At 56.5% G+C, this 12,532-nt stretch overlaps 1 protein-coding gene across 1 annotated transcript in view; it reads right to left on the reverse strand.

Annotated features, from left to right (window-relative positions):
* The window catches only part of SORL1 (sortilin related receptor 1), a 38,653-nt gene extending 26,619 nt beyond the window's left edge, over positions 1-12,034 (reverse strand). Inside the window, exons 1-13 of the mRNA XM_075723220.1 lie at positions 11,921-12,034; positions 11,495-11,620; positions 10,796-10,957; positions 9,342-9,409; positions 8,811-8,991; positions 6,723-6,824; positions 5,548-5,717; positions 5,180-5,372; positions 4,884-5,001; positions 4,277-4,350; positions 2,469-2,557; positions 2,173-2,351; positions 593-779 (exon numbers count right to left, since the gene is read on the reverse strand). Coding sequence (XP_075579335.1) covers positions 593-779; positions 2,173-2,351; positions 2,469-2,557; positions 4,277-4,350; positions 4,884-5,001; positions 5,180-5,372; positions 5,548-5,717; positions 6,723-6,824; positions 8,811-8,991; positions 9,342-9,409; positions 10,796-10,957; positions 11,495-11,620; positions 11,921-12,010 — 1,739 coding nt within the window. The 5' untranslated portion in view covers positions 12,011-12,034. The remainder of the gene's footprint in view (positions 1-592; positions 780-2,172; positions 2,352-2,468; positions 2,558-4,276; positions 4,351-4,883; positions 5,002-5,179; positions 5,373-5,547; positions 5,718-6,722; positions 6,825-8,810; positions 8,992-9,341; positions 9,410-10,795; positions 10,958-11,494; positions 11,621-11,920) is intronic.
* Positions 12,035-12,532: the final 498 nt, after the last annotated feature.

Below are 12,532 nucleotides of genomic sequence, written 5' to 3' on the forward strand. Positions count from 1 at the left end.
CGTGACAAGCCAGACTCCTTTCCAGTCTCTGTCTCGGCATCGGACAGGCAGGTCTGAACCCCTGTCCTTAACTGTGTGTACCAGACACTCGGGCGGTCTGGCCGTGAGCTCTGCTGAAAAGTCCAGGCCCTCAAAAACAGTTCACTTACCCCAAACATTTGCATCAGATTGCCAGAGTGTTTCCTAATCCTGAGAGCTGTGCAGTGTCAGTAATGTGCAAATTTCGGATAAAGTGATATAGCAGGGCTGGCTGCATTCCTGCGGCTAAAGGGTCACTAAGCTTTTTAGCGGAGGATCTCTATATGTGATGTGAAATTGTCCGCCATCATTTGAAAGAAGGTGATGGATTAACAATACTTTCCTCTTCTATGGAACCTTTCAGAGGCTCCCGAAAGGCTCTGAAGACATTAAGTCTCATGCTCCGTTATTAATGAAAGGATGTTTTCAGCCAGTTTTAGTTTCCTCTTTGCTATAAAATCAAGCAGCGATAAAAAGAGCTAAGTAAACTGCATGTTTGTTCACTTTGAGTGATTGGTCAAGATATTTATCTCAGACTTATAATCCAGACTAAAAGAAATGAATTGGTATTTACCATTCAAAGTCTTCCCTTGTACACGAGCAGTTGGAGACCATGACAGGCCTGTCAAAATCTTCCCCATTGAAACAGGTCGCATGAGGAGTCCTCCTTTTGAAAACGGTTTTATGCCCCAGTAAGCATTCATTGCCTCGCTCGTCGGAGGGTGACCACAGTTTGTAGTCGTTCTCTGTGCAAGGGACCCCTAAGAGAAGCAACACGGCTGGGGTAAAGAAAGGCATGGTCCTTGCTGTAACCCAGTCCAAGGCCTTAAAAGCACAAGAGCTGCAGACGTCCCTTGGTCATTGACGCCGACGCGTGCCCGGCAAGGATGTGCGAAGTGCGGTACCGTGTCCTGCGCCGCACCACGCTCTGGGGACACGCAGAGAGCCTGTCTCTCGGAGGAGGTGTAAAAGACCTCTTGGGGGGAGCCGCAGGCTCCAAGCAGCCAGCCCTGCTTCCCAGGAGGCTGCATTAAGCTCGGCTTCTTGCCACGGCTAGTGACACCGAGATCCAGGATGCTCGGAGTGAGGGCAGGCGCGCTGGCACCCACGCACACACCATGATAACGCCCGTTGCCCCTTCCCTCTCCCTGCCCTCCTCCAGCACAAAACGAGAGGCTTCCCCGTGATCGCAGGGCTCCAGCCCTGGCCCGAAAGAAAAGGCAAAGCAGAAAGCACTTAAGCTCAGTGTGCCGTGGCACTTGGTGACAGGAGGCAACGAGCAGCTCCGTCGCGGTGACAGTGAATTTGCAATGCCTCATTTAAATGAAGTTGTTCTGGTTACCAAACAGATCCTTTTCTAACAGAATGTCATGGGAATCAGTTATAAATTTTAGTGAAGCAAATTCCTCTGCTGGGTTTAACTGCTCTTTGATTAAAATGCTGCCTCGCAATCAAAGCTGAAATGGGTTATAAAACATTCATAGGCACAAGCCTTCAGAAGGTTTTTTTTTGCCTTTCCTTTTCAACAAATCCCTCAGCGAAGAGGGTGGGGGTATGGGGAGAGCGCAGGGGACGCGAATGCCTTCAGCAGCCGTGTCCACGTGGACAGGAGACGCGAGGGACAGGGCTGAACGCGGACGGTGGTACCGCAGCCAAGCGCAGCCCCCGCGGGCGATGCTCCCTCTGCCCGGGCTCCCGCCGGACGGCCGGGACAGCGGGGTCGTTCTGCTGCTAACGGGACTTGAGGGCATCTCTCGGTTTTTTTTTTTTGGAAAACAGGACAGAGGGCAAGAGCAACAAAGGTTTTCTCTGTGCCCGGTTCGTGTTTAGGCACTCAACTTCCCACGCTCATCACTGGGAGTGCCTGGGAAGACTAAATAGTTTGGTTCATAGCCTGAGGTCTCTAGGTTGATTTGGGCTTCCGAAAACCTCTCCCACACCCCCTCCTTGCCCTCAGCCCTCTGGAAATGGTATGGCGAAATCCCACTGGCACCCACAGGGGTGCTCGGGGCAGGCTGTGCGGTGTGGGGACCGGCCGGCTTCAGGCGAGGTCTTACTAGCATGCGTAACCTGCGCAGCCGTGGGGTGGAGACGGGACAGCTCTCCCGCCTGCACAACCAGCGTGAGCGACGGCTCTGTCGCCCAGCCCCTTACCCAGCACATCGGTGGTGTTGATCTGCAGTATCAGCCAGCTGTGGCCGTTCTCTTTGTACGAGCCAAAGATGGTGAATATGGTGCTCTTCTCCCCGGGCTCAGTAAGCAGGCCGTACACAAACACCGGCTTCTCCGAGAAAGTGAACGTTTTCCAGGTTTCCCCTTCGTTTGTGCTGTACCTGGAGAAAGAGGATCGCGAGAGCTGCCGGGGCAGGTCCTGCCCGCCGCAGGGCACTCTCTCCCGGCCCCGGCCCCAGCCTGAGCCGCAGAGGCAACGCCCCTGCCCCGCCGCTTACTTGAGCTGGTCGGTCTCGGTGCCTTGCGCGATGGCCACGAGAATGCCGCCGTGGTCGCCCCAGGTGTAATAGTGGGGTCCAGAGAGCGCCTGGAAGAGAAACGGTGCCGAGGGGCACATCAGAGCTTTGCTGAGTTAAGGGAAAAGCTTGGCTGGAAAGCATGCTCCATCAGAAATGCTGCCTGAGCCGTGTTAACATCTCAGGTCACCTGGGACGAGGCAAGTATCTGGAGGCACCAGAGATTCAAGTGTTTATGGGCCAACATCTGCTGTCAAGAGCAGCCAGCCCAATTTCTCTAAACGTATAGCCGTGTTTAAGAGCAGCGCTGCACCCCAGACTCTCCTCGTCCCGTGCTGTGCGCAGGGAAAGAATTAATGTACAAAGCGCAATTACACGAAGCCAGAGTCAATCGCTCCCCCTCTCAGTCTGCAACTCTGTCATGTCTGCGAGGCCTTCCGAGGACTGCAGATAAGCGTCGCTTTTCAGGCTGTAAGGTGTTTTTGAACACGCAAAGAGAAAGGGGGACGTGACGTGCAAAAATCCACCCCGTAGAGGAAACTTGTATTTCACGCTCACCTCCAGCTCTAGTGACCATCAATACAAAACCGCCTTTGCTTTCCCATCTGGGGAGCCCAGCGCAGCTCGGGATGAAAACAGAGAGCTTATACGGGCCTGACTCTGCTCACAGTACGTGCTAACACGCTTGGGGATGTTCTTGTGCAGGGCACCGAATGCATTGTTTCTTTCTTTTCTGCGCTGCGAGACCGTACCAGTGACCTGGAGAGCAACGAGCCTTCCAGCCTGCTGCTTGCCAAAGCCAAGAGGAAGGAGTCGCGTTACTGCTGCTCAGCTGAAGAACTACACTGCTGGGTCATTCTGCACCTCTGCTTGCAATATAAAGGGCCGAATAAGTCAGGAGCCCGGCATTGTTAACTGTGGGTCAACGCTTCCTCGGTATGTTTTAATTGCACTTCAATGCAATTGAAAACTCTCCCTGCCTGCAAGCCAGGGGAGGCTGGCACCTGAAAGTCTTGGCTTTCGGATACCCTTCCGCGGCCGTGAGCGCTCCCGTCTTGCGGCAAGGTTCCTGCAGGGAGAAACGGCGGGTCCCCACGGCCGCTCCCCGGCTGAATTTCGGAGGCGCCTGCTCTCGGCCGGGGCCAGCCTCTGAACCACGGTCGGCTTTGGCAGCGGCCAGACCTGCGGCGTCCCCACCGCCGCCGCAGCTGCCCAGACCGCGCAGCACTTACAGGAGGAAAAGGAGGCCGTTTAATTCATGGGATTAAATAGCTTTCAGATGTTGAAATACCATATTGTACTCGCAGCAGAATGCACAGGCAGACCACAAATACTGCCGCAGACCAGAACACCCACTTAGTAAATAGCATCAAACTCCCCATAAACCGAGGGCAACATCCCATTCTTCTGGAAGAAGCCAGAGCCTCTCCAGACACTCGTGCATACAAAGCCCTGGCTGTCAGTCCTGTCTAAAAGGGGCCAGATGCCCCATGCCAGGGGCAAGTCCTGCCAGTTGAAGAAAAGAAATAGAGGAGGGAGCTCTCCTGCATTTCAACCCAGCGCCTTCACCGCGAGGCTCATCTCCATGCCAACCCACGCCTGGTCCTTCGTCTAAAGACCTTTTTGCCTTGGTCTCAAGGGATGTTCAGCACCTTCCGGCTACAGCTCTTGGATGCGTACGTGGAGGTCACCTTTAATGCCCGAAGGCAGCATGTCACTTCTCTACATAGCTGCTAACGTCCTGCCTGCTGCACCATCGCCTTGGCTGGGCTGGCAAGCAAAAGCCTTACCTCTCTCCACCTTGCTCCGGCACTGCTTGAGACGTAGATGTTGGTTTTCCTTGCCATGTTCTTGCCAATGGAGCCTAGGGGAATGGGAGAAATCACTCTTCGTGAGGAATGCAAAGCAATTGCTTAAAATGAAGCCAGACACCTCTAAACTGTTTTTATCTGTGAGCAAAATGACGATTGAGGAGCCGATTCCTCACGCTATAAACTAATCCCTTCAAAAGCAAATATTTTAAAGACTATTACAAGGTTTAAAAGTAGCTGGGGAAAAACCTATGGCTAGAAACACAATCAAACAAAATGTGCGAATGTTTTCTTCAGTAAAAGAGCAAGACAGGAACTTCTGTAGGTTCAAGAAACGTTTCACATGGATAGCGGCAGGAAAGAGGATCAGAATAAAGCGGGCAAGTTCTCTCATGCCACTGTGCTGCAGTTAAAGAGGCACGCTGTAATTACTGTACGGGGACTGCAGTGGAGAAGGGACAGCAAAACGGGCGGTTTCATTGCATTTTTGTAACCTGCGTATACAAACTAGATGCCGCCAAGTTCTTCACGTCCTGACAACACCGCGCCCCAAGCCCCCGCGCGGCTGCGGGAAGGAAGGCGGTACCGGTGGCGATGATCAGTCCCGGTGCCGACTCCTTGGAGAGAATGGGCATCCTACGCAGCTGGAAATTAAGCAGCTGGCTCAGGCGCTGGGCCAGGTGGAGAGAGCAGCCCTGAGAAAACTGGAAAAGCAAAACACAGCGACATCAAACCTTTGTCCTGCGCTTGCCCCACCTCATCCGGCCCTCTCTGCTTGGAAAGGCGAGGAGGGGCTCCCTCACGGTGGGATCACCGTTTCAGCCTCTGCCGCGGGGAGCTTCTCCCGGGCTCGCCCCCCTGCCCCTTCCCGCCCCGCGCTACCTTGCAGTCTATCTGCTCCCCGTAGCGCGTCTGCGCCGGGGGCTGCAGCAGCTCCCAGGTGCCCCCCTTATCAAAGGTGATGACGGAGCGCATGTTCTCCTCGCTGAAGGAGCCGTTGATCAGGGTGGCGATGTAGACGCCCCGCACGCCTTCGACGCGATGGAAGTCCGCAAAGGGCTCGTTGGCAAAATACCTGCGAGGAAACGCAAAGCTGGGATCAGTGAATCGCAGCCTCCCTGGGTCTGGGGAGCGGGGGACCGTCAAGCCTGGGGATCAGGGCGACGCTTTGCTCAAACGCAGCCAAAAACTACAAAGGCTTTGGCCAATGCTCTCATTTACCTCAGCCGATCAGGCGCGTCCCACATTACCTGACCAAGGTGTCGCTTCCAGCTCCTCCCGGGCTGTAGTAGAGCACGTTTTCTAAAGACAGGGAGAACTTCAGGCCTTCTGCCTCCGAGATGTAGAGGTTGGTACGGTTGTTGTCGTGGCTGACGCACACAAATACCTGGTCCTCCGAGGCGTCGGCAATGTAATATTCCTTTGGGATGTAAATGACAGGTGGGCAGGCTTTGTACGTGTGGGCATGCAAGCAGGGTTTACGCACAGGTCGGTTTAGCACGTCCTCTTAGCTAGCTGAAAGTTAATTCTTCCCTCCACCCATTTGTACTTTTTTCCACTTGGCACGCGGGTATCTTCCCTCTGCTTTTTCTTTTGTGTTTCTCCCCCAGCGATCGCTATCCTTCGCCCTCCGCCCCACACAACCCACCGGCAAAGTCCCCCAGAAGTGGCGTTGGGTGCCAAGCACCAAGGGTGCTGGATCTCTCTCTGCCTGGGGGTGCCAAGCCCCATGGGTGCTGGATTGCTCTCTGCCCGGACCCCACCGAGGCCGGGGGTGTCTCACAGCCGGAGGCGCGCCCCGCTGCTCTGCCAAATGCCCAGCGCGCTTCTCGTGTTCTCATTCGTCCCTGCCAGCCTAGGGACACCACAGCACGTCTGGTTCACGGATCACAGACTCTTTGCAAAACCCTGCTGTCCCCCTGGGCTGCTTCTGCCTGCGGAGAAGACGGATGCTCCAGGCCGTGCCGGCAGAACCAGTGCATGCTCGGCGACCTAGCGCCCCACGCCATGGGAAGAGGTGAGGTCCCCAAAAGCAGAGCCAAAGCATGGACCACTGAGATCAGCCCCTCTCTGGGTATCTGGGCTTTGCTGCCAGCCTCCATCACCAGTGCCGGAGGAAGTCGGTGGTGGCCTCTTTCCAGACGGCCTCACACCCAGGACAGTACTGGTCCTGCACAGCGCTCTGCGTACTCCACTATTTCTCCAGAGGCACGAATCGCTAGAATAAAGTACCATCGTGTAAACCACAAGATCATCCTAACGTGAGCTTTGGCTCAGCCAACCCCCCCGAGCAGGGTCATACGAGGTCCCTTCCCAGCTCCAACTCCTGCAGTGCCCGGTGAAATGCAGAGAGCTGCTCTTGACATCTGAGGGCATGCTTGGCAAAGGAGGGAGGGAGGAGGTCTTCTCGGAAATCACCACTTACTTTAATTGGATGCTTGGTTACGAACTGTGCCACACGCATCGGCTTGCGGTTGAAGGAAACCCAGAGCTGGACCGAAGACGGCTGCGAGCTGCCTAGCAAACGCTGCGGCAGAGCAGAGGGACACGTTAGGAGTAGCTCTTGCCCCCGAAATCACCATCCTCTCCGGCAGCAGCTGAAAGGGAGACAGGGGCAAACCCACAAACCGCGTGCCTGGGACTTCAGCCCCCTGTGTGCGGGCAAAGCGTGGCAGCCGCCCGGGACTGACGGTGGGGAGCAGCGCTCCCCGCTCGTGGTTTACATTGCCGCAGCCAGCGCTCAGAAAGGAGAGAAAGTGCCCTTTCTGGCCGATCGGGTGGAGGTAAGGAGGCTGGTTTTACTTCCCCCTCTTTCTGCAGAACAGTCTGTCCTTTCCTTCCTATTTTTAACGATTTGCACAAAATGAGAGGCACCAGCACGAAGCCAAAAAAGTAAAAAGCTGGGGGCAACCTATTTCATACAGGATGCCAATGGTAAGAACCTAAACCCAGATTTGGGCTCCAAAAATAAGCGGCCTGATTTTCCCAGGCTCAGTATCCCTAAGCAACCACGCCTCCCACGGAAAGGAGCAGAAGTCGGAGTCCTCCACGCCTCTGCCGCCCAGCCTGTCAGCTCCCCAGCGCCGCTCCTGCTGCGGCCGAGGTTTGATGCGAGCGCCCGATTCCAGACCTGGGGATATAATTTCCAAATCGGGGGTTTGCAGCCAGGCCGGCCTCCCTCCCAGCCTCTGTGTTTCCCATCTGTCTTTGCCTCGGCATGGAATACGGGTGATTGAAATGTTGTTTAGTGTAACACCAGTCGTTAGAGCTGTAGGAGAAAGCATGACGGTGGCCCCTGTGACCCCTGAGCCCTCCAGAAGCAGAAACAACTCTGAAGAACCCCCAAATTGAGGTCATGCTGGGAAAGGACCTGACTCAAACCCGCCTCACGTTTTCAGGATGCTGCCCCCTGAGCCCGGTGGCTTCCCTGCAGAGACACGGACCATCCCCTGTGTTTCACCCAACAGCAACAAGAAGTCGAGATAAAATCTGCAAACCACGGCAGGTTCCAGATCAGGCATAGTGCCAAGGGGATGGGCCCTCAGAGTTGCAGGCTGTACTACCTGCAAGAGAGACTTCTGCGAAACTGAAAGCGCTCTGCAAACGCATCCCCTGCCGCGTTGGACACCGCTGCGCCTGCTCGGGCGGCCGGAGGTGACAGGCTCGCCGCTTAGGGCCCAAGAAACCCTATGGGGCTTTGCAAGGAGTCACCCGAAATGGCAAAGGTTGCTCCTTAAAACAGACTCGATGGCAGCAGCAGGGGGAAAAGCAATGCTGGCATCTGCTAAAAAGAGAACTGCGCCTTAACTTCTAGAAGGAATAGGACTCTACCCCTCCGGTGCCATGTCTCTGATCATCTGTAAAGGACTTGCCCTCAGTGAAAGCGTCAAAAAGCATAGGGGGCTGGGCTGCAGAGGGACCAAAAGACCGCTGTCGCTCACCCGCATCCTCTTTCCTAAGGAAAGCAAAGTGAAAATCCAGCTCTCTTACCAAGCTGGAGCACGTCAGGCTACTTGGACCAGGTCCACGTGTTTGATGGTAATCCTCTCTGACAAGTGGCCTCCTACCCACTGAGCTGCCGAGCCACATCCCCGCTTCCCCTGGCACCCCCGCCTCGCCTGCCTGCCCAGGCATCCTGTGGTTTTCCCTGGGACCCAGCACTTTGCGGTCTGACCTATTTCTGCCCAGCCCGCTGAAGGCAGGCGTACGGAAACGCCGCCGCTCCAAGCCCCGCCGGGAGAGTGCCGTCGGTAGGTGTTGCTTTGTCCACGGCAGCGCTAGGTCAAGCGGGGAAGGCAGCCGTGGGCAGCGCGAGCGACGCCTCCGCGACAAGCTAAACGTGAGGTCCGAAGGCCGCGGGGTACGGCGGCGAGCGGCGGCGTCCCTAGCAGACGCTCTCGCTGCGCTTCAGACGCGGGTCCCAGCTGAAAGCCCTGCCTGCTGTGGCCACGGTGGTACCGCACCAGAGTGTCGACCGTCGCCCTCGGCGGTGAATCGCTCGCGTCGCACTTACCACAGACTTTGTTGCAAACATGTATTTGTCCCTGAGCTGGAAGTCTTCAACGTCTTCCAGGATTATTTCTTTATTTTCTCGGCTTTGAAAGAAATCCGTGCTGCGAATGACAGTCGAAGCCCCCGAAGGCTCGTGCCGCTCGATGTACACCGTGTTTGGCTTATCGTAGGGCTCAACTCCCCTGGAAAGAACGAAAAAGGTGGTGGGTGGTGGTATTTCTGCGCTCACAGAGCAACACAGAAAGCAGCGGGTACCAAGGAGCGGGAGCCCTCTCAAGAGATGGGGTGGGCGTGCAAGAACGGGGGGGAATGCGGAGCACCCCCGGGTGCCTGTGTCGGTGGGCTTCTCCCATCACACCGCGGTGCCACGTCCCCGCAGTGCAGGGTCTCTGCCGGGCGAGGGGAGCGGGGGCCAGGGCCAGAGCGTGCTTTGGTACCCGGGTCCTCGCTTTTCACAGGGCAGCAAACGAGGCAGGAAGTGAGCAGTGAGAAAAGACAGGAGCTGGGTGTAACTCACAGGTGTGACACGTACCAAGAAAAAGACTTCACGTGTTCCTGAATCATTATCCAGGTCTGGCCGAAATCATCCGATTTCCAGAGCTGTAACGACAAAGGTGAGATGCCAGCGTGACTGAGCATCCATACAGACCCAATCCTTTAAGAGACCCAACCTCAGGCAGCAAAGGCAGCACGGACATGCGTCCGTTGCAAAACCGTGAACTACTTCGATGGCTTCTCTTTACCCGGCAGCTACCCAAAGCAACAGCAATCTTTCTAGCTGCAGGAGAATAACCCGAACAGGAAAAAATTGTGCTTTAGTCTCCTACTAGGAGGATTTCCCACTGTCTGTCGATCCACCTGGTTTTACACTAACTCAAAAATAAGAATAACTTGTTATAATGTACTCATGGAGTGTGTTAGCAAGGGTAAATATCTGGGCAGCCATCTCCCCCCTCGGAGGCCATTACAACCCTAAGCACAGTGACACACTGTCGTTGCAGATCTGTGGGTATCAGTAAGGCAAAGGTCAAGAGGAGAGATCGTATCTTTCATGGCACCAGCAAAAGCAGCAGCAATAAACACGCCAGCCCGCAGGCACATCGGCTCCTCTGCGGACCCGGTCCCTTGAAGGGCACGTGTCCCTGGAACCTGCCTGGTTTTTTTCCCGAGCGCTATGGTGGCACCCAAGCTGCAATTTGTGCCTCTTTTTTGCAGGTACATGGCTACGGCCAACCAGACTCCAGCCTCGACGGTCAGTCCGGCAGCCCGCCCAGGGAAGGTACCGCTCCCGGTCAGCTCTGTACCCCCCCGAAGGCATCAGCGGCGCCCAGCACGCACCCTGCTACGACCGGCCTCGAAACACCACGGTACGTGCACGTGCCCCGCTCGACCGTCCCCGTTCACATGTTGGGGGACGGCTGTTTCATCTCCAGGTTTTGCTTATGCTGCCTGTGTCTATCTGAAGGTGCTGTAATTATTTACAAACAGAAGTTCCGGGGGGGGGGCAAAGTGTTTGCTTTCAAGAAGCAATTTGTTACGCAAGACCCAAAACCAAACCACGTGCCCACGTGAAATACTGCAGAGGTCAGTCCTGCCCCAGCTGCCAGCGCTCCGCGGCGAGTTACGACCGTGATAGTCTGGGAGACAATACGGTCAGGAGCGGCGCGGGTGAAGGACCAGCATAAACAAAGGAAAAGGGAAAGGAAGCGTTTGAGGCGGCCATCCTGCAGGTACTATATCCTCACTGCTCCAGCGGTCAGAAACCAGGCTGATCTGTAAAGGGGGTGTCCTGGCCAATTTGGGACAGCTCTGCGTACAGTAATCCAAGATCAGGCACCCTGCACGGTCAAAGCGTGAACCCATGCGGTGCTGGCACGAGGCAGGGTGGCTCTCGGCACGCCGTAAGGACCGTGGGGCACCTAACGGGAACACCACAGCAGAGTGGAGGCAGCATGCTGGCCCTCCTGTCTAAGCGGCAGCGTTCACCTGTTTTTTAGGATGAGACCTGTCGAAGCCCAGGAGGAGGTTGGGGTTCCTGCTGTGCAGGACGAGGTCTGCTGCTCTGAAGGGAATCGAGAAGCCCTGGATATTGTTGCAGAAGTCGGTGGTGATCCAGAGGTATGGGACGAAGGCGTCCACGAAGATATACTGGGAAGAGAGGGACGGACAAGGAAGGAGGAAAGCAGGTGGTCATCCTCCGGGAGGCCAGAGCAGAGCTCAGGCTGGCAGTAAGAAAGGCACACGTCCTGGGGGAGCCTTTGGGAGGGCAAACTCTGGAGGCAAGGAATTTGCCTGCCCCAGCCACCCCCTCTCCCACCATCATTGCAGAGCCGTGCAGGAGGTGCGGCAGCGTGCCTGGCACGGCTCGCCTCTGCTCAGGGACCCCCGGGATGGCCCGAGGGGCTCTCCCGGGAAGCGAGAGGACCGTGCAAAAATGGCCTTCAGGTCCCCATCTGCAGGAGGAGCCCATCCCTCCCCACTGCCACGGCAGAAAGGCCCACGGGAGCGCTTGCTCTGTGCAAAGGCGGGTTTTCGCCGTGACCCACAGATGTGGGTTGGGGCGTCCGCACACCCGGTTCCCCTGGCCCGAGGGCCGTGCCACATTCGCGCTATCGGCGGCGATAAAGAGGCGCTGCCCTGCGTACGAGCCCCGTGTATGAGCCGCGCCGGCTGCCGCATCCTCACCCTCTTGTTGTCGGCTGGGCTGTGGTAGAACTGGGCGATGGCCACCTCGCTGCTGTTCCCCCCGCTGAAGGTGAATCTCTCCGAAATCTTCTTAAAACTCTTCCCGTAGTCATAAGACACGTAAACCTGCAAAGGAAAAACCCCAGCGTGAGGAGCACAAAGCTCTTGTTTCCCCTCTGACAGGCCTGGTCAAAATTCAGAAAACTACAGGGGTGAAAGCCTTAGAGATTGCCTGAGCCAGCCTTTCAGGGCTTGAACCTGTGGGGCAACACAGAGGATATTAAATGGGTTTTTTCTGCCTCTGAACTGAGACTCGTGGGCCTTTCTTTCATCTTTCTAGCACACAAGAGCAAAGCAGGCTGTGCTCAGCAGCCGGCACAGAAGCTGAGAAGGCGCCCCGTGACGATGCCCGGTCGCAGTACTTACGTCGCTGTTTTTGGGACCGAGCAAAGACAGGCTGTCTCTGGCCAAGGCCACGATCACGTCGCTCTTCTCTCCCGCCCAGTGAACGACCATCTGATTGTGGGAATCGTTGAGGCTGACCTGCAACGCCAAGGAAGAAGAGGGCACCGTGAGCCAAAGCCTCGCCCGCAGGGACGGTCGGAGAGCAGCTGCCAACACCCGCTCGTACCGCTCCTCCTCGGGAAGGCACAGAGTTTGGGGAAACTCATTCAAACCACGGGCAGAAGTTAAATAGTCCAGAAGGAAGAAAGCAGAGGGGCACTGCGTGTCCGGCTCTTCAGACCTCGGAGGGGCCGGGAGGCGTGCTCGTGGGCACGTCGGGCTGAGCTCAGCTCCAGCCCGGGGTGCAAAAATGCAACGGGACGGCCCGCGGCCGTCGGGTGCGCGCTAAGGGCTCCACCTTTCCACCGCCGCTCACCGAGGCTGCTGTGCCTTCCTCCCGCTCCCGCCTCTCCCTGCGGTCTCACTGAAAGCCCCCCGTCCCCATTTAAAGCGCGGCCAAGCAAACCAGCGGCGGCTCGTTGTGACGGGGGTTGGAAACCTCTGCCAACGTGACAGGGGTGACGCAGACGGTGC

The sequence above is a fragment of the Pelecanus crispus genome, chromosome 19 (assembly GCF_030463565.1).
Source record: "Pelecanus crispus isolate bPelCri1 chromosome 19, bPelCri1.pri, whole genome shotgun sequence".
NCBI classification, from domain to species: domain Eukaryota; kingdom Metazoa; phylum Chordata; class Aves; order Pelecaniformes; family Pelecanidae; genus Pelecanus; species Pelecanus crispus.